At 42.8% G+C, this 19,825-nt stretch overlaps 1 protein-coding gene and 1 pseudogene across 1 annotated transcript; both read left to right on the top strand.

Moving 5' to 3' along the window:
* The first annotated feature begins 2,024 nt into the window (after positions 1 to 2,024).
* LOC140498854 (uncharacterized) lies at positions 2,025 to 14,637 on the top strand. The gene is made up of 4 exons (XM_072599643.1): positions 2,025 to 2,665; positions 6,555 to 6,681; positions 7,172 to 7,267; positions 12,073 to 14,637. Exons 1-4 carry the CDS (start codon positions 2,630 to 2,632, stop codon positions 13,455 to 13,457), a joined length of 1,644 nt encoding a protein of 547 aa, XP_072455744.1. The 5' UTR covers positions 2,025 to 2,629; the 3' UTR covers positions 13,458 to 14,637.
* Positions 13,966 to 14,637, top strand: LOC140498856 (securin-like; annotated as a pseudogene).
* Positions 14,638 to 19,825: the final 5,188 nt, after the last annotated feature.

Genomic DNA, 19,825 nt, shown 5'->3' with positions numbered 1-19,825 from the left:
GATTCTGCCCCTGATGACTGCTTGGATCTGCTGCTTCAGAATTTGTTGGGAGTTCTTCTTTACACGTATTTTATAGGCTGTGGGTTAGGAGCTAGCATATGTGTGTCTTTCTACTCTGCCATCTTCGAATTTTGTTCTTAAAGTGGACGTGGTGTGGCCTGGTAAGGAGAGCCCTGGCCCAAATCTGTTATACTTCCCACCCTTGATCCTATCAACTATTCTATGGCTATTGGCTACTCCCATCAAGATCCTTCCTCTGACCTTCCCTCTCAAGACCATCCCTGGTACCCTAGACTACTTGGCGACATTTTCTGTATATGAGTTCCTTCTTGGCCCCAGGAAGGCGCTCATATTCAATACAGCTCAGACTCTGCCTAGCTGAGATTCTATCTGGCCTGCTTGTCAATACAAGTGTCACAAATGGTTACGCTCCTGAAGAGTCAACCCAACATGGCAAATTGTCAATAAATTATGTTTTACTTTGGCTAAAAGAAGGCTTGAGTTGAATTCATTGGAGCAGGACTTGGCCTGTTGTTATTTTGGGGTTCCCAGCACCTGAGGGGTACAATATGGTACCTTATCCTGTCAGGCGATCTTCAGAATCTTCCTAAGACAATTCAAATGGAAGTGTTTCAGGTCCTGGCATGGCCCTGAGTACACTGTCCAGCTTATGCATAAGAGCAGTAAAAGAAAATTCTTTTAGTCTTTCACTATGATTAATGAGGCAAAAATCAGGAAAAAGAGAATTAAAAGGAGTTTATTAAAAATGTTAAGATACCAACACGTTGCTTGACTGATCACTAGAGATCAGCAAAGGATTCAAGACCGAGTCAGCTTTTATTGATGACTTTCAGGAGATGAAGACAATTCAGATAGGTCCATATTACCACAAGGAGATGGCCCACTGAGCCGCAGCTCCTACCCAATTGCTGGAACCTACCGGCTAACAGACAGGTGGTGTCTGCCACACCCTGGACAGCAGGAATACAACGGCCATAGAGTGGGTGACCCCGACTGAGCCTCCTTGAGCCCTGACCCAGCATGATGTGGACACAAAGGTGCCTGAAAGGTTGAGTTGCCCTTTCAGTGGTTCATCTGCTAAAGGAACCCCACGGTCTCTTGATACAAAGGCACCCTAAGGGTTGAGCTGCTCTTTCCCCGGCACCTAAAAGTCTCCCCTTAAACTTCCCTCTTATCCTGAACTACGGAATTCCTTGCCTCCCCTCCCCCATCCTGGGTCATAAGATTCCCGCCTCCCTTGGGGGCTAGCCCCCTCTGGCTAAAGGGCAGGTCTGAAGGACCCTTCAGGTCTGGACGAGCTCTCCCGTCTGGGTCTCCAACACGCATGACCTTCGGTGGGGAGACTATCAGAAGGACTTAGGGGAGAAAGGACTGATGACCTCAAGAATGAAGGCGTCTCCTCATTCCTGCTACACTCCACGCACTGTGCTAGAAGTCAGTCCCTGCCCTCAAGGGCCTGTGGGCACCTGGTGGCACGGCGGCCTTCCTGGGGTCAAATGGGGCCCAGCGGGGTGACCCTGGGCAAGTCACTTCACCCAGCTTGCCTCAGTTTCCTCATCTGTAAAATGAGCTGGAGAAGTAAACGGCAGGCCTTCCAGCATCTCTACGGGGGTCGTGGAGGGTCGAACCTGGCTGGACCACAACTCACTGAACGAAGGCCAGGGAAGAACCCGAGTGCAGTCCGCCTCCCGGCCTCAGCACCGCGGACATGACGTCATCAGGAGGGGAGGGGAGGGGCGAGCACCGGGAGGCAGGAGGCCGCGACCCAGGGAGCCTTCCTCGGTGTAGGAACATGTCAGGGGGCGGGGCCGGGGCCGGAGGGGGCGGGGCCGAGGACGAAGGGCGGGGCCGGGGGGGAGGGGCTGCAGCCAAGAGGGACCCCTGTGGTGGGGGAAAAGGCACGGAAAAGCGGCTTTGTGCTAGAAAAGGAAGAAGGACACGGCACACCGGAGGGAAGGGGGAGGGGCCGCAAGTATGTGTCTCGAGTGGCTTTCCTCGGTCGGAAATGAACACGCGGGGGGGGACTCGAACGCGGCATTCAGGCTCGCTCCGGAGCAGAGGAGCGGTTCCTGGGCATGCGCAGAAGGTTGCCTCCCCGCCTCCCCGTATCGCCTGTTCCATCACTTCCTCGTAGACGGCCGAGGTCATTTCCGATTCTCCCCCTTTCTACGCGCCGTTCTCAGCGACCGTTGCTGCCCCTGCTTGTCCAGGCGCTCGGGGCTGTTTCTTTTCGCCCGCTTTCGCAGCCCAGGCGGAGGCCTGCGGGGTCGGCCCGCACGAAGCCAGCTCTTCGGGCTCTGGGCCCCGGAGTAGGAGCCCTGGCTCGGCAGACGTCTGCGCGTGCGCCGCCCTCTGAGTCACGCCCATTGGTCAGGTCCCGGCGGGGGCGCGTTCTGGGAGCCAATCAGCGACGTAGTTGAGGGTCCGGGGCGGGCCGAACATCCCCGCGGCCTTTGAAATCCTCCTTCCCCCTCCTCGTCTGCGAGGTTTGCGCTGGGGGCCCAGGGACCAGGCGGGGAGCGGCTGCGGGTGCGAGGCGCTGCCGGCCCTGCCCTTCGTCTCCTTTGTCTCCCTAGATCCGCCCGCCCTGAAGCCGGAAGCAGAGGAGATGGACCCCGAGCGCAGGGCTGCCCGGGCCCCTCAGGTGAGGGGCCACCAGCGTCCAGAGGGGAAACTGAGGCGGGGGAGGCACTCTGGTCTTGACCGTCCCGGGAGACTGAGGCCAGGGATGGAAAAAAACCGACCAAGACCACGCAGCCAGAGAGCGTCCAGGGAAACCGAGGCCACGAACGGCACAGCACTGCGGGAAGTGAGGATCGGTCGTGAGCAGGGAGTCAAGGAACCACAACGAGGAGGTTTGGGGTGCTGGGGACCCCAAGATTCCGACGCGCGAGTTCCGCCCAATGAACTGGACTCCAGCCTTCTTCCAGCAAAGTGAAACCAAGTTTGTTAAAGTTTTGCTCCGTTGGGCAGACCCTTAAGGAGCCTAAGCATCTGTGACGTGCCAGAGTAGAAGCTGGACCGAACCTGAGCAGACCACGGGAGAGATGGCGGAGGAGGGTCTAAGGAGGATCTTGATGGGATTGGGGTAACTGGTGATGTCATCCAGGCTGGGAAGCAGGTGGGGCCCTCCAGAGGAGGCAGACTAGGGAGAACCAGGCTGGGTTAATGAAAGGCCAGGTTAAGTGGGAGGGTTACAGGGGACTTCAAGGAGGTTCCCAGAGTCTGTACCCCTTCACAGGGATGGCACAGAGGGCCTGGGTATTATGCAATGACAGAAAGTGGCGCTCCAGTCTGGCTTTTCCCTCCTGAGGCTGCCATGGGTGATCATGTCAGCCATGAAGACAAAGATGCTCTGAGGCCTACCAAGGGGCCAGCCTCATTAAAGGTGGCTCTTAGTGGCAAGCACAGTCCTGGAGGAAGCCTGACTTCAGGGCTAAGAAGAGTGTGGAGGCAGGCAGAGACATAGACAGAGGCCTCTGGACTCACAAGCCCGTCCTGCCCAGGACAAGGATAGCGCCTGAGGAAACCAGTGAGGTCCCAGCGCCTCCTCCCATGGGGCTCCTGGGTGAGGCACCTGAGGAAGGCCTCCAGCTTGTGAGGGGACCGCCAGGGGCCCCCTACTCCATCACCCCACTCTCTTCAGTCTCTCCTGGCTCATTTCCTACTGCCTGCAGACATGCCCCTGTTTCCCCCACCTGAAGAAGCGGCACTTGGTCCTTGCATCCCTGCTGTCATCCTGGGTCTTTTCTGTCTGTGGGGAACAAAGGGAAATGTGTCATTTTCACAAGGTCAATACTTTCAGTGGGGAAAGTTAATCAGAATTGTGACCTAGCAAAGTCAGGTGAAGAAGGTCAGAAACTTGTGCGCAGGCTTGATGAACTGTTTGAGGGTGGTGGTGGTTGTCCTTTGTTCTCCAAGAGGACCCAAATGATATCACCATGACAAAGTGAAATTTCAGTGTGACCGACTGTGGCTGATCAGACAAGCTCGGAATGCTCTACCACAGGTTGGGCACAGATCGTCCGTTTGAATATTTGAAGTGGATTCTTCAAATTTGCTCATCCTACCTTTACTTTGTGCTGTCTCAATAATGCTTTGCTCATAGAGCACAGCACCCTTTCTGATTTGGGCATGCCATGCTGAGTGGTCCTGTGCCAGCATCTCCCATGTTGCACAGTCAAATCTAAAGTTCTTGAGAGAGACCTTGAGAATTTCCTTGTGTGGCTTCTTCTGACCACCATGTGATCGCCTGCCCCATATGAGTTCTCCATAAAATAGTCTTTTTAGCGTGCATACATTTTGCATTCAAACAACGTGGCCAGTCCATCAGAGTTGTGCTCTCTGAAGCATAGTTTGAATGCTTTGCAGTTCAGCTCGAGCAAGGACTTCAGTGACTGGTACCTTATGCTGCCAGGTGATCCTCAGAATCTTCATAAGACAGTTCAAGTGATTCAGTTTCTTGGCATAGCACTGGTAGACTGTCCGTGTTTCACAGGCATGCAACAATGAGGTCAGTACGATGGCTCTGAAGACTTTCAGTTTGCTAGGCAACCAAATACCTCTTCTCTTCCAAACTTTTCTTCAGAGCCTCCCAAGCACTAGGCTAGCTCTGGCAGTGCATGTGTCAGCCTCATTGTCAATGTGTACATCGCTGGAAAGGAGCAGTGCTCTGGCCAATGTTGGCAATGGGGAGATGGAGCCAGGAGGATACCATGGGCTGTTGGAGGCTGCCCGGAGACCCTGCCATCCCGGGCTCAGTTTTGGTATTTTCTCTCTGGCCAGTCTTTTCTCAGGCAGGTGCCCATCTTGGCTTGCCACGTGAATGTACTGCTTGACTGCAGTGTCTCTGGGTTTGTTGCCACCTCCTGCCTTCCCTTGCCTCTTTGAGGTGTTGTAGCTAATGTTGTGCCACTTGTGTTCCCTGGTTGGGGAGTCTGCTCAGTGTTTGAGGGAAAGCAGAACATGAAGTCATTACAGGAAGCCAGCTAAAAATTCAACTGAATTTGTTAATGAGGCATGGTGGACATGTCAAAAGATTGTGACCCAAAAGAAAACAGACCAAAATCCATCCCTCAATTCAGTATCTGCCTCTCTTCCCCTCTCTGAAGAAGGGTGGAGTTCACCTTGGCCAAGGTGTTCAATTCCTCGGAACTCTAATTTAATAAATTTTCTTGATACCTTTTTGTGTGTCAAGGGCGTTTTTAACATTCCCCTTTAGCTGAATCCCTGGAAAGGGCCTCCACAATAGATGCCTCCTTTTCCTCTTGTCTCACTCTTCTCAGCCCCTTACAATGTGCCTTCCCCTGAAACTGCTCCAAAGTGACTGATCATCTCTTAGTGGTTAAATCCAGCTGTCTTTTCACAATGCTCATTCTCAGCCTCTGGGTAGGTTTTGGTGCCACTGATCACTCTCTCCTCCCTGATCCTCTCTAGATTTTCCCCTCCTCCCTATCTGCTCCTTCTCTGCCTCCTCCACTGGGTCCTCATCCATATTACACCCTCTAACCTGTGACGTCCCTTAGGACTTTATCCCAGGCCCTTTTCTCTGACAGAGTCTTCATAATGTCTTTCATATATGTCACTTTTTCTTCTATCACCTCCCTGGTGGATCCCGTGTTACCTCATTCCTGGACTGCTGCAGTAGTGCACTGCTGGGTCTTCCTGCCTTACGTCTTTCTCTACTCTAGTCCATTCTCCATTCAGTCACCAAAGTGATTTTTGTAAAATGCAGGTGTGATCATGTCACCTCCTTACTCAGTAAAACACCAGTGACTTCCTGTTGCCTCCAGAAGCAAATCCAGAATGCTCTGTTTGGCATAACTGTATATTTTAGCTCCTCCTACATTTCCAATCTTCTCACACCTTATTCTCCATCATATACCCTTCAGTCCAGTGACACTGGCTTCCTGGCTGGTCCATGAATGAGAGACTCCCTCTCTAGTTGTCCCCTTACCGAAAACGTTGCCCTCCTCCACTCCACTTACTGATCTACCTGGCTTTCTTTAAGTTTCACCTAAAATACCACCTTTTACCAGAAGTCTTGTCTGACCCTTTTCATTCCTGTGCCTTCTCTCTGTTATTTCCCATCGATCTTGTATGTAGCTCACTTTGTTTATATTTTTTCATTTGTTTTCTTAGCTATTAGATTGTAAACTCCTCCCTCAGAGGGCAGGGACTGTTTTTGGGTCTTTTTTTGTATCCACAGCAAGGTGCTTGGCACTTAGTAGATGCTGAACAAATGTTTACTGATTGATTATTGATTGGCTAGTTCATGGGTGGATATTGATGAGTCACACAGGCTGGGCAGCCAGGGATGGGTGGTGATCTGCATGGCTAAAGTGCATGCCCACCTCGATGAACTCATACACCCTTTGAAGCACACTGAGGATTGTTGTTTGGTTCCATGATTCAGAAATGAATTTAGGATGTGAGGGATCTGCTCCTGACAATTTCTGTTAACTTCACCCCTCTTTTCCTATGTCAGTAAGAAGAATAGTCTTCGGTTAAGCTTGTATTATGTGCTATTTCAGGAATTGATAACATTCAAGGATGTGGCTGTGGACTTTTCCTGGGAGGAATGGGGTCACCTGTCCCCTTTTCAGAAGGAGCTCTACCGAGAGGTGATGCTGGAGAACTACAGGAATCTAGTTGGCCTGGGTAAGGTCAGCTCCCCCTGGGACTCAGAACCTGGCCCCTGGAGCGTCTTTGCTTACTCCCTTAGTCACTATGTAACTTTCCTAACCCTTTGTGGAAATGAGACCAGATACTTGTGCTACCTTCCTAGGTATAACAATGCTTACTTTGTACACCTGGAAGCCAGCAGCTTGCTTATGTTGCTTTTGAAGTTGTACCTCTTCCACTCTCTCCTCCCAGAGTCAGAGATTCTCTCCTAAAGCTTTAGGGCATACCCAAAGATATGAGAAGGCCTCATCTTCTTTCCAGGGATTGGGCCAATGACATAATTTTCTTTCCAAGTTCAAATATACTCTGCAGCCCCCTTCCACAGTAGAGCTTAGCCCCCAGAGGTTTTTTGTAGAGTCCTCTGAGTGGTCCTACTATTTCTACTGTTCTTAGAGTAAAGTGGGGTTTGTCTGGCATTCCAAGCTGACTTGCTGACTCCAGCGCTTTCCTTTTTTCCAATGAGTAGGACTTACCATCTCCAAACCAGATGTGATCTTCCAGTTGGAGCAAGGAGAAAGACCTTGGATGCCAGAGGGAGAAGGCCCAATGTGCAAGTGCACAAGTGAGTGAGTGAAACCAGGCAGATGATGACCATGGCCAGTGACAGCTCAGGTGGTCTTTCAGAAATCTAGATCATCAAGGGAAGTAAATGAATAAAGGTAGAAATGAAACAGGATTGGTACTTCCAGATTTCAAACTATATTATAAAGTAGTGGTTATCAAAGCCTTTTGGTATTGGCTAAAAATTAAGAAGTAAATCAACGGAACATACTAGACATTGGAGAATTAGAAATAATGAAACTTAATAACCCAGTGTTCAGTAAACTCCAAACCCTAATTTATTTAGGAAAGAACTCCATATGTGATAAGAATTATTGGGTAAACTGAAAAGAAGTCTGGCAGAAATTATGTTTAGACCAACATCTTATACCATATTTTACAATCAGTTTATAATGGACACACAACCTGAATATTTAAGATCATATCATAAAATGTTAGAAGACAAGCAGATCATATAGCTCTCACAGCTATGTGGTGGAGATGTATTTATTAGCAAATAAGAGATAGAGGTAGTTATAAAAGAAGTAGATAATTTTGATGACCTTGCATTGAAAAGCTTCTGCATACACAAAATTTAATGCACCTACAGTCATAGAAATGATCAAACGAAAACAGTGGTCTTTGTATCAAAATTCTGTGATAAGGGCTTGATATCTAAAATATGTAAATGATTAACAGACTTGTCTATGTATCTCTATATAGTATTAGATACATATAAAAGACCGAAAGCCCTTCTCTGAGGGATAAGTAGACAAAGAATATGAACAAATTGATCTGAAAAGAATTATAAACTGTTAACATATGAAGATGTGTTCCAAATCACTTGGAATGTGAGACGTTAATAAATACATGATTAATATTAATATAATTGATGTAACTAGCACATGAACATATACTATATGTATAATATAGTATATATAATTAATATAATATTAATAAATGTATGAGAAAACTGAGGTTTCATCTCACATCAAGCAAATTGGCAAAGAAGACAAAATATTGCAAGTCATTTTTGGAGGAATTTTGAGAAGATAGGCACACTGGTGCATTATTGGTAGAACTGTGAGCAATTATGTTGGAAAGCAATTTGTAATTATTTAAAGTCACTAAAATGTCCATAACCTTTGACCTCAAGTTTCCATTACTGGCCTTATGCTCCAAGGAAGCCATTGATAAGAAAGTCCCGATATACACCAGAGTCTTTAGAGCAGAACTTTTATTTTTATCCTGTTATTAAAGAACTGGAAACAAAGGGGATGCCCACTGATTAGGGAATAGCAAAACAAACTGTCATGTATCAATATATTGGAATAGAAAGTGCTTAAATATAATGAATACAGTAAAATATGGAATGTCTTACATAAACCGATACAAAACAAAGCCAAGAACATAATATATTCTGTGACTACAAAAAATGTAAATTTGAAAAAAACAGTAAAAGCCAAAATTAAAAATGAGTGGGGCACAATTACCAAGAACCTCCAATCCAAGGAAGAAAGATAAGATGACCCTGCCCCCATTTTCTCTTCTGCCTAGGTGGGAGGTCTGTGCCATACCTTTCAGTAACTTTTGATACGTTGATATGTTGATCAGCTTTACTAATTATTTTTTCCTTAAATTCTTTGTTGTTTGGGAAGGTTTTCTGGGAGGAGAAGAGGGTACCAGGGGAAATACAAGTAGTGGTCAATCTGATTCCCAAATCTGAGAAGCTATGCAGTGCCCAACAACTGCACACAGCTTATTAGTAAGTAATTGTTGGTTATTTGAGAATGAAATAAAAATATTTATCATTTCAACTTGTGCCTCTTTTCTTTTTCAGACAGCCACTAAGTTGTTAGGACATTAATACTGATTGAGTTCTTTGGGCCTAACTACTTAATAATTGGAACTACTAGGCATTTCTTTTGGTTTTGGTCTAGAGGTACTGGGAAAAAATTGCTGATACTAAAGCCACCAAAAGGAAAAGAATATTAATTAAATTGTGTGCTTTAAAAGAGGAAGGCTGGGCTCATGTTGTTAAAGGCTTTTAAAGATAAAGGTGCTGGACAAGACAACAGAGTGCCCTTGGGGACTATTCACGGGGTGGTGAAGTGATTCGGTTGGCATGCCTTTTAGGAAAACTCCTTTGGCAGCTCCAGGTGGTGACTGGTGAAGCATACCCAGAAAGTATTCTATGTGAGTCCAGCAGTCAGTCTCCAGACATCAGAGACCCCCAGAGGCACAGACCCTTTTGTCTCTGCTGTTTTGAGACTCAGGATCTTTGATGAGAAGGGTCTTCTTTTGCACATAGAGGTCCAAGGGATAAAGGCATTAACCTTGTGAAGACTAAAGGAGGGAAAGTGAGATAAGAGCAGTGGTGATGTACTGGGAAAAGATAACTGGCTAGGTGGCCAGTTGGTCACATGGATGTAAATAGGTTTAGGGTGAAATGAGTTAGAAAGATGAAAAGATAGGATATCATGATCAGAGAAGGACATTGCAGAGTTTAGAATCATGGAGGAAGAAGAAGGGATACAAAATTGAGATTAGAAGCAATATTTAACTGCTTCTAAATCTAATTTTGTATCTAACCCTACTTTTCCTAATGATGGTAAGAGTTAATGTTCTATTCTGCTTCTACTATACCTTCATTAGCAGTGCCCTTATCTGAATGGATAGAAAAAAAAAAGGTTGAGATTCAGGTGAAGGAGGAACTATGATAAAGGTCATGGGGTTGAAAATGCGCATGGTTGGTGGAGGGTGAGGCAGTTAGAAGACCTGCTGGATGGGAACTGACAGTGCTTTGGAGGGTGAAACATTGTTTGTTTCAGTTGTATCTGACTCTTGGGGGGTTTTCCCAAGATATTGGAGTGGTTTGCCATTTCCTTTTCCAGCTTTCACAGCTGAGGAAACTGAAGCAAATAGGGTTAAGTGACTTGCCTAGGGTCACATAGCAAGTAAGTGTCTGTGGCTAGATTTGAACTCATGAAGATGAGTTTTCCTGATTCCAAACTCAGTGCTCTATCCACTGTGTCACTTAGTTGACTGGAGTGATGGAATATCAGGGTGCATAAGTAAGGTAACATCCTAGCATAGAAACCTTTGAAGGACTCCCCAAGGAATTTTGAATTTGTTGTGTAGATAAGGCCTGCAAGCTGGGTTGTGAGATGTCTAGGAGGACAATGAAAAGGGAAGCTTTGTCCTTCACCTCTTTGGTGGGTGAACTAGAAGGGGTTGAGGTAGGGGAACAGAGAAAAAGCCTCTTCAATTAGATGCTATTGCCATATATCAAGTGTGGAATAATACAAGTCCAGATTCTGATTGCAGATTGTCTACTAATCCTTATTTATCATCTGATAGTTTTCCATATTCTTGGCCCTTTCCTTTATCCCAAAGCTTCCTAAATTTTCTTCGTTCATGGTGGCCTATCAGTAATTTTTTCCTAACACCCCTAGACCAAAATCAAAAGAAATACCTAACAGTTCCATTTATTAAGTAGTTAGGCCCAAAGAACTCAATCAGTATTAATGTCCTAACAACTTATCCACTGTTTGAAAAAGAAAAGAGACACAAATTGAAAGGAAAATATTTTTATTTCATTCTGAAATACCTACAATTACGAATGAGCAGTGTGCAGCTGTTGAGCACTGCACAACTTCTCAGATTTGGGAATAAGATCGACTTTGACCACCCTCATTTCCTGTTCCATACTGATTTTCATGTAATATATCTTTGACCACAGCAACCACTGAAAATCAGCTTCAAAAAGAGAGGGTGTCACAAGTGGAATTAATATTTGAGGAGCTGTAGCACTTAGCAGACAATATTCATCTGCTATGTTTCCCCTGAAAGTTTAAACCATCGCATGTTCTGCAGTGCCTGTTTTGTCACGAGCTATTCTATAGTGACAGTTTCTATCTTATCTTCTTCTTGGATTGGCTCTCCTTCTTTGTGTTCAACTTTCTCTTTCCTACTTTCAGATGAGTCTGCACGACTCTGTCTTAGACCTGTCAAAGCTATTTATTTTTTGAGGTTACACCTGGTTTGCTTTCTCCATCCAAATGGCAGCTTTTCACACTACAGTAAGTTTTTGAAGCCCAGAGAAGTTGTGACTTGCCCAGTCTCACACAGTAAAGTGTATGAGTTGGAATTGATACTAAGAGCTCCCTTTTTCCTAGTTCTACTGCTCTATCCACTAGGCCACCTAGTTTCTCATGTGCTGTTTCCTTGGTGCATAGGCACATAACACTGGTATCTCCTGGAAAATAGGGGAGAGAGGCACTCAAAAGCCAAGATCAGACTGAGGTCCAGGGCTGTGTGGACAAAGCTATAGTGTTATTAATAATATCCCTTGTTCTTCCTTTCACGGTGGCCATCATAAATAAGGACTTCTCAGAATGTATCCAGTCTAACCTCTCTCTCTCTCTCTCTCTCTCTCTCTCTCTCTCTCTCTCTCTCTCTCTCTATATATATATATATATATATATATATATATATATATATATATATATATATATATATATATACAGGAGACCCAAGTTTGACTCCTCCCTGTGCTCTTAACTAGTTAAGAGACATTGGGATAATCAGTACATCACTGAGTCATTTAGATAAATCACTTCATTTACAAAATGAGGCAACTGACCAACTTTGTCACAAGACTATTTTGAGACCATTAAGAAAATCTTTTGAAAATCGTAAATAAACATACAGACGTGGTAATAGTCCTTTTTGGTCTAACTTGTGAAATTTGACCATGATTATTTTTGAAGGAGATGCAGATTGGGATGGGTATAGAGGATATTGACATGTGTTATTTTTTTTCAGGCTGGATGACTGGGCCTGAAACTCCAAAGCTGGGTATTTCTGTGGATCTGTCATCCCTGGAAAGATGCTCAAGAGAAAGTGCTTGTGGCTCCAAGTTAGGAGAATCTTATCACTGTAGCTCTGGGTTAAAGAGGAAACAGAGTAATGAAGGGAAGCATTTTCAGAAAGTAAAAATCATCAAGAGGAATTCTTTGAATACAGTGAGGGATAATGAATGTAATGTATGTGGCAGAAAGTTCAGTCTAGGGTGTGTCCATTCTCTGTGCCAGGGAGTTCAAATAGGAAAACATCTCTACAAGTATGATACAGACAAAAAGAGTTGCTCATTCAGTTCAGACCTAAGTAGAAGCAGTGAAATCAGTGCAAAGAGGATACTTTCCAAGCATAGTGAATGTGAAAATTTCTTCAGCTGTAATTCCAACTTTACTGAATATCAAAGAAATTGTACTGGAGAGAAACTTTGTGAATATGATGAATGTGGGAAAGCCATATGCCCTAAGTCATGCATTGCTTCATATAGAATTCCTTCTCAAGAGAAACAAAATAAATTTGATGATTGTGGGGAGACCTTCTCCAAGAACCTCCAACTTATTGAACATCAGGTAATACCTCCTGGGGAGAAAACATATGAATGTAATGAATGTGGGAAGACCTTTAGATATAGTTCTTCCCTTTCTTCTCATCACAGAATTCATACTGAAGAGAAACCCTATGAATGTAATGAATGTGGGAAGACCTTTGGTCAAAGCATGAAACTTCTCAGACATCAGAGAATTCATACTGGAGAGAAACCTTATGAATGTAATGAATGTAGGAAAACCTTTAGACACAGCTCATCTCTTATTTCACATCGCAGAATTCATACTGGAGAGAAACCTTATGAATGTAATGAATGTGGGAAAACATTCAAATACTGCTCTTCTCTTAGTTACCATCACAGAATTCATACTGGAGAGAAATCCTATGAATGTAACAAATGTGGAAAGACCTTTCGGGACAGTTCAACACTGACTCGACATCAAAGAGTTCATACTGGAGAGAAACCTTATGAATGTAATGAATGTGGGAAGACCTTCAAACATTGCTCATCCCTAACTTTCCACCTTAGGATTCATGCTGGAGAAAAACCTTATGAATGTAATGAATGTGGAAAGGCCTTTGGCCAAAGCAAACTGCTTCTTGAACATCAGAGAATTCATACTGGAGAGAAACCTTATGAATGTAAGGAATGTGGGAAGACCTTTAGACACAGCTCATCTCTTATTTCACATCACAGAATTCATACTGGAGAGAAACCTTATGAATGTAATGAATGTGGGAAAACCTTCAAACATAGTTCTTCTCTTACTTACCATCACAAAATTCATACTGGAGAGAAATCATAGGAATGTAATGAATGTGTGAAGGGCTTTAGCAGGAGAACACACCTTCCTCGACATCGGAAGGAGATAAACTGGAGACAAACCTTATGAATGCAAGCCTTTTGTCAGAAGACCTAGCTTATTAAACATCAACAATTTCATACAGGAAAGAAGCCACATGAATGTTGTGAATGTGGAACACCAAAGGTCACATCTCACTTGCCATCAGAAACTTCATATTGGAGTAAAACTTTATGAATCTAATGAAAATCAAAAGGATTTTAGTCATACACCTTGCTGAATATTCTAGCATGCATATTAAAAAGAAACTGTGAATGAAGCAAATTCTTTAAATTCCAACAGCTATTCCAAATCTTTTTTTCTCTAGTATCCAGACAACTTTCTCCCTCAATGCCAAGAGTTACTGCAGCTGAATGTCCTGATTTTCTCAGTGGATATATACCTGGTAGGAGCTCACTACCTCAATTCTTTAGAAAATTTCTAGTCAGCTGTAATGGCTGTGTAATCCAAAATGGCAACACTAATCTATGTTGATAAGGAGAGTGGAGAACCAGGCTCTCACGTGGCACCTTAAGGACAGGCTGAAGTCAATCAAAACCATCTGGAAGAAGTCAGATTTCAACTCCCAAGGCTGGCAAAGTGTTTACTGCAACCCCAGCTTTATCCAAATCTGTCACTTTGGGGCCTGTCAACGGAATGACAGAAAAGGAAAACTTGGTGGGGAAGAGAAAAGAATCCCTCAAACAGAAAGGGCAAAACTTCACTGTCAAAAAGATGACTGAAAAGATTCCCACAGAAAAAACCTCAGTTCCATTCCCAAATGAAACATGTCCAGAAATAGAAAATTTCTTTCCCTTCAACCCACTAGAATTTGAGAGTTTTGACATTCCTGAAGATCACCAGCTTACAAATCTACCACTGACTGGTGTCTCCCTCTTGATGCTTGAGCAGGAGAAGTCACTTGAAAGGCTTGTAGAACTTCCACCCTCACCTTTGCTGTTGCCTTCCGTGACATGGGAGTCTGATCTGTTGGAATCAACTTCAAGCCTTCTGTCAACTGTGGATGAGATGGACTTGGCCACCTGTGTGTTATGACTTCCCTCTTGTTATTTTATGGTGTAATTATAATCATTTTTGTATTAATAAAGCAATTTATGTAGTAACTGGATTTGGAGGTATATTATTGAGGAAGTTTCATTGTCTATCTTTTATGTTAAATAGCTTGTAAAACTGATTAGAATCATAGATTGAATATCCCTTCTAACTCTTAGCCTAGTGAAAATTCCATCCCCCTTTTCCTCCTCCCTTCCCCATTTAGAGATGAAACTGAGGCTTATCTGCGAGACTGTCACTTGGCAAATAGTGACAAAATGAAACTTAATCCTAGGTCAGACTGAGAATTAGGAGACTTTTTTATTATACCATGCTTCTTTAGTGATTAATTTATAGAAACATCTTCCTCTACCAGAGGGAGCTTAATTTGTTGAGTTAGGTCAAGGGCTACTGGGACTGAGGGTGGTGCAATATGAAGATTTAAAATTACTGACCAACCCTCATTTGGAAGCAGATATATCTTCTCTTGGAAGAGTAACATTCTTTATGTGCTCTTTTATCTCTCATGGATGACAATGCATGTTTTTCTTTAGGTAGCTGAGTACTTAGTAGCTATAAGAAAGATGCTGAGGCTAGTGACAGTTTTTACTTAAAGAAGGGCTATTGTATGTGTAGAACCTATTTAAGTTTGCACACCATCTCGGGGAGGGAGGAGGAGAAAATCTAAGATATGGAAGTGAATGTAGAAAACTGAAAACAAATAAATTAATTGAAAAAAAGAAATACTAGAATCAAAATTTTAAAAAGTCTGTTGTCTAAATTGGCCATTTCTTAGAAAAAAATGAATATATACTTTCATTAACTTTACTCAGTTTCTCTAGGGATTTTGATACTCACTCAATATGAGGGGACCTTTGCTATAATCTGCTGATCTAGAAAAATCTTGTCCTCTATCCACGTTAGTGTTGGACATGCTATGTATAATTCATTATGGGAAATACATCCTTCTCAAATGCGTTCTCAACTGGGGATTGTGGGAATTGATTGAGCCACACTGACTTCATCTTTTGATTCAGTTCTGGAGCTAGTTCCTTTTCTTTTCAATTATGGATCTAGTCTAGTTTCTGTTTTCTGAAAAAACTTTAATTCTGGGAATTATGAGAAAACATTACTGCATTGTTTGAACCTAGCCCTGCATGACTGGGAAGCTGGACCATCTCTACCTGTAACTTTGTTGTCTATGAAGTTTGTCTATGAGGTTTTCTTGGCAAAGGTACTGGAGTGATTTGCCATTTCCTTCTCCAGTATGTCCCCATTTTACAGATGAGGAAACTGAGACAAATAGGGGTTAAGTGACTTGCCTAGAGTTACACAGCTAATAAGTGTCTGAGGTCAGAGTTGATCTCAGATCTTATTGATCCCAGGCCTGGTGCTCTCTCCACTGTACCATCTAACTGCTCAATTACTGCTTAACTAAGGACTTAGTTTATGCTGAGTAGAAATCTAGTCAGATTAGGAGATTGATGAAAGGAGTTTTCTCAGAATTATACATCTCAATTATATATCTCTGAACATTGGCCCCTTACCAATCAATCAGTTAACTGTTCCCTTGTTTCTCTGCTTGGATACAGACACGAGGGGGATGAGGAGAGGGGGCCCTTCCTTTTCTGGTTTCAGGGAATTGCACCTCTTTGATCTACCCCTCCAAACTTGGAAAGCCTCTAACCTTGTATCCTGATTTCTATTCTGTTAATTGTTGTCTTTTAATGCATAAAAATCTGTCTTCCCCTGTATTCAGTGCCAAGCTGAGGAAGCCTGGTCTTGATTTGTCATGCAGTTGGCATGCATTGCTTAATAAATAAATATGCTCAGAAGCTCAAAAGAAATTTCTATATCACTATGTTCTCTTTTCTAGTCTTTTTGTAAACCCAGTATTTATTATGCTGCCTGACACACAGTAGGCACTTAAAAATTTATAGAGTGGCTGGCTGACTGCCTAGTTACAGAAAAAAGGTATCCCTATTCCTCCCTAAAGCGAATTCCTCTTTTTGCATCCTTGATGCTAACTTTTCCACCTATTCAAGAACCTTATTCATATTTCTTGGATCCAGAGAGTATGAAGCCTAGCATGTGGAAAACCCGAGTCCAAATTCCACTCTTGGACATCCAGCTTCTGTGACTGTGGGAAAGTTTCCTTATTGGTAAAATGGGGTTAATGATACCTACAAATGCATGAGGTGTCTATGAATATCAATTAAGTTAAAAGCAATTTGCAAACTTTAATGTGCTATGTAAATTTCAAGTTGCTAGTAATATTATTCCATCCTTTAGTAGAGCCTTCAACAGCTGCTTATTAGCCCATGTATATGTGTCCCCAATCATAAGCCGTCTTTTCAGTCTTTGACATCCAGTTTCCACTTCATCTCTTTTCTCTCCTTTTCTGCTAAATTTCTTGAAAAAGCTGCCTGTATTTACAAGTTCCTTACTAGCCTCCATTTCAGTGCTTTCTATTGATTGGTCATCTTAATCACTCCTGCTCTCTAGAAAGTCTATAGTCATTTCCTAATTAACCAACTACTTTTATCCTCCTGAATTTATAGAATTTATAGACATAATTGAACACCCTTCAGACCCTTTCTGGGTATTCCCTTTTCCCTTGTCTTCAGAGTCACCAAGTTTTGACTCCCTTGACAATCTCTCTGTCTTCTTACCTTTGGACTTACCCTCTTGTCTTTTTGTGTTCCTGGGAATCTCATTTATTTACAATGCTTCATGTATCACTTACAAGTGGCCCTGACCTTACATACCATTTTCACCTCTCTATTATAACCTGTTCTCCCAATTTATGTCCATGTTAGCACCCTGTTTCACACCCTGTTTCTCATGTTCTAAACCTTAGTGTTTTTTTCTTTCACTCTTCTATATCTCTTACCTACTCCCAGTTACTAAGGTCTACTGAATATATCTTATCTCTCTACCTTCCTCTTTTAGATTGATAGCCATCCTAATATAAGCCTTCATGATCTCTGGAACATTGCAGTGGTAACATTATCTTCATCTCCCTTATCCCTTTAATCTCCCCACATCATTTAACAGACTCATCTTCCTTAGGATCTACTTGTGACTAATTTGCTCAAAAATCTTTCAGTCCTAAATATCTACAGAGTATTTTTCAAACTCCTTTGACTAATATTTAAGTTCCTTCCAAATAAAATGGCTCCAAGTCTTCATGACACTGCCCTCTGGATAGTTTGTGATCCAGCCAACCTGGGCCATTTGCTGTCTCTTCAATATATCCTGTACCTTCCTGCCTTTCCTTAGGATGTGCCATGTGCCTGGAAAACCCCTTATTCCTATCTCCTACTGGTTTTGTACAAGACCTTTAAAACCAAAATTAAATGTCACCCTATCTTAACTCTTCCCTGAACACCCAGGGCGCCTGTGTACTTATGTTTAATTTGGAGACTTTTTGTTCATTGTTTTATTCGTCAAGTCAATAAGTATTTATTAAGTGACTACTGTGTAGCAGGCACTGTACTAAATGCTGTCAGCATAATAAAAAAATTACAATATTTTCATCACATCCCCCAGTGAATGGATGTCTAGTTTTAAAGTCATATTGGTGCCTTTGGAAAAAAAAAAAAACTTTTCTAATGTATACATTATTTTATATTCTAGTTGACTGTCTATATGTCATCTCTACCTGCTGGACTCTAAGGGCAAGGATTATGTGTTTATGTTAAAGCTTGGTGCCTCTCCCATAAACAGTGCTGTGAACTTACATGATATGATTGCCTTTGAATGGCTAGATCAAATTTCTGGAATTCTAAAATCTCAGAATTGGAAGGGACTTCAAGTCCATTTAGTCCAATTAGACCTGAATTAATATGCCACTGCAGCATCATTGATGCAGGCTGTAACCCATTACTTCCCAAGATAACCCATTTTACCCTGGAAAAATCCAATTGTTAAGAGTTTTTCCTTCATCAGACTTGCATCTGCCTCTTTGAGGTGTTTATTCATTGTTTTGGGCACCAAATTCCAGGGAACGATGACAAGATCTGGGTCTCCTACCCCTTCATAATGTAGCCTGAGTATTGTAGTTGCTGCAGGGGTCATTTGGCAAAATCATCTTCTTTTGCCAAGAAGCAGAAAATGTTAGGGAAACCTCCCTCTAGGGCACAAGTGCCTGAAATCTCAAACTTGGGAAATTTTGAAGTTGATATTTTAAAACTCTATGCTTACAGTTTACAAAGCATTTTCATATCTGTTATCTTATTTAGTGCTCATAAGAGCCACCAGAGGCTCATTTATTAGTAGCAACAATAACAATTGTAGTAATAACTAGCATTTATATAACACTTTAAGGCTTTCAAAGTACTTTACATATGTTAGCTTATATATAGGGGACTATATATAACCTCACAACCCTGTGAGGTAGGTGCTATTCTTATTCTCATTTTACAAGTGAGGAAATTGAGGCTGAGAGAAGTTAAATAACTTTCCTGAGGTCACATAGCAAGATTTTGAGGTAGGATTTGAACTCAGGCCTTCCTGACTTCCAAGTCCATTGCTCTATATCCAGGATGTCACCTCAAAGCAGGAATTAAGATTCTTATTTTTTAATTTATTTATTTTTAGATTTCAACATTCATTTCCACAAAATTTTGAGTTCCAATTTTTCTCCCCATCTCTCCCCCTCCCCACAATACCTTGCATTCGGATTACCCCTTCCCTCAATGTACCCTCCCTTCTATCACACCCCACTCTTCCTTTGTCCCCATCAGCTTTCTTTTCTTGTAGGGCAAGATAAATTTCTATGCCCCATTACCTGTATTTCTTATTTCCCAGTTATATGCAATAATAATTCTCAACATTCATTTTTGATACTTTGAATTCTAAGTTCTCTCCCTCCCTCCCTCCCTAGCCATGCCCACTGAGAAGGCAAGCAATTCAATACAGGCTCTATATGTGTTGTTTTGCAAAAGACTTCCATAATGGTCATGTTGTGTAAGACTAACTATATTTCCCTTCATCCTACCCTATCCCCCCCCATTTTTATCCTGTTTTCTCATTTGACCTTGTCCCTTCCCAAAAGTGTTTACTTCTAGTTACTCCCTTCTCCCACTTGCCCTCCCTTCTATCATCCCCCTCACCCCACTTATTCCCTTCTCCCCTACTTTCCTGTAGTGTAACATAGATTTTCATACCAAATTTAGTGAGCATGTTATTCTCTCCTTGAGCCATACGTGAAGACAATAATCTTCACTTTTCCACTCTTACCTCCTCCCTTTTCTCCCCCATTGAACAAGATTTTT

Source organism: Notamacropus eugenii, chromosome 4, assembly GCF_028372415.1.
Source record: "Notamacropus eugenii isolate mMacEug1 chromosome 4, mMacEug1.pri_v2, whole genome shotgun sequence".
NCBI lineage: Eukaryota > Metazoa > Chordata > Mammalia > Diprotodontia > Macropodidae > Notamacropus > Notamacropus eugenii.
Note: the sequence above shows the minus strand (reverse complement) of the source record. Positions and strands in the feature narration are given on the sequence as shown.

Bases quoted from the DNA above. Each gene is read 5' to 3' on its own strand.
- LOC140498854 (XM_072599643.1), top strand. From the start codon at position 2,630: ATGGACCCCGAGCGCAGGGCTGCCCGGGCCCCTCAG. The intron at 2,666-6,554 runs GTGAGGGGCCAC...GTGCTATTTCAG, and splicing joins GGGCTGCCCGGGCCCCTCAG to GAATTGATAACATTCAAGGA. The intron at 6,682-7,171 runs GTAAGGTCAGCT...TCCAATGAGTAG, and splicing joins CAGGAATCTAGTTGGCCTGG to GACTTACCATCTCCAAACCA.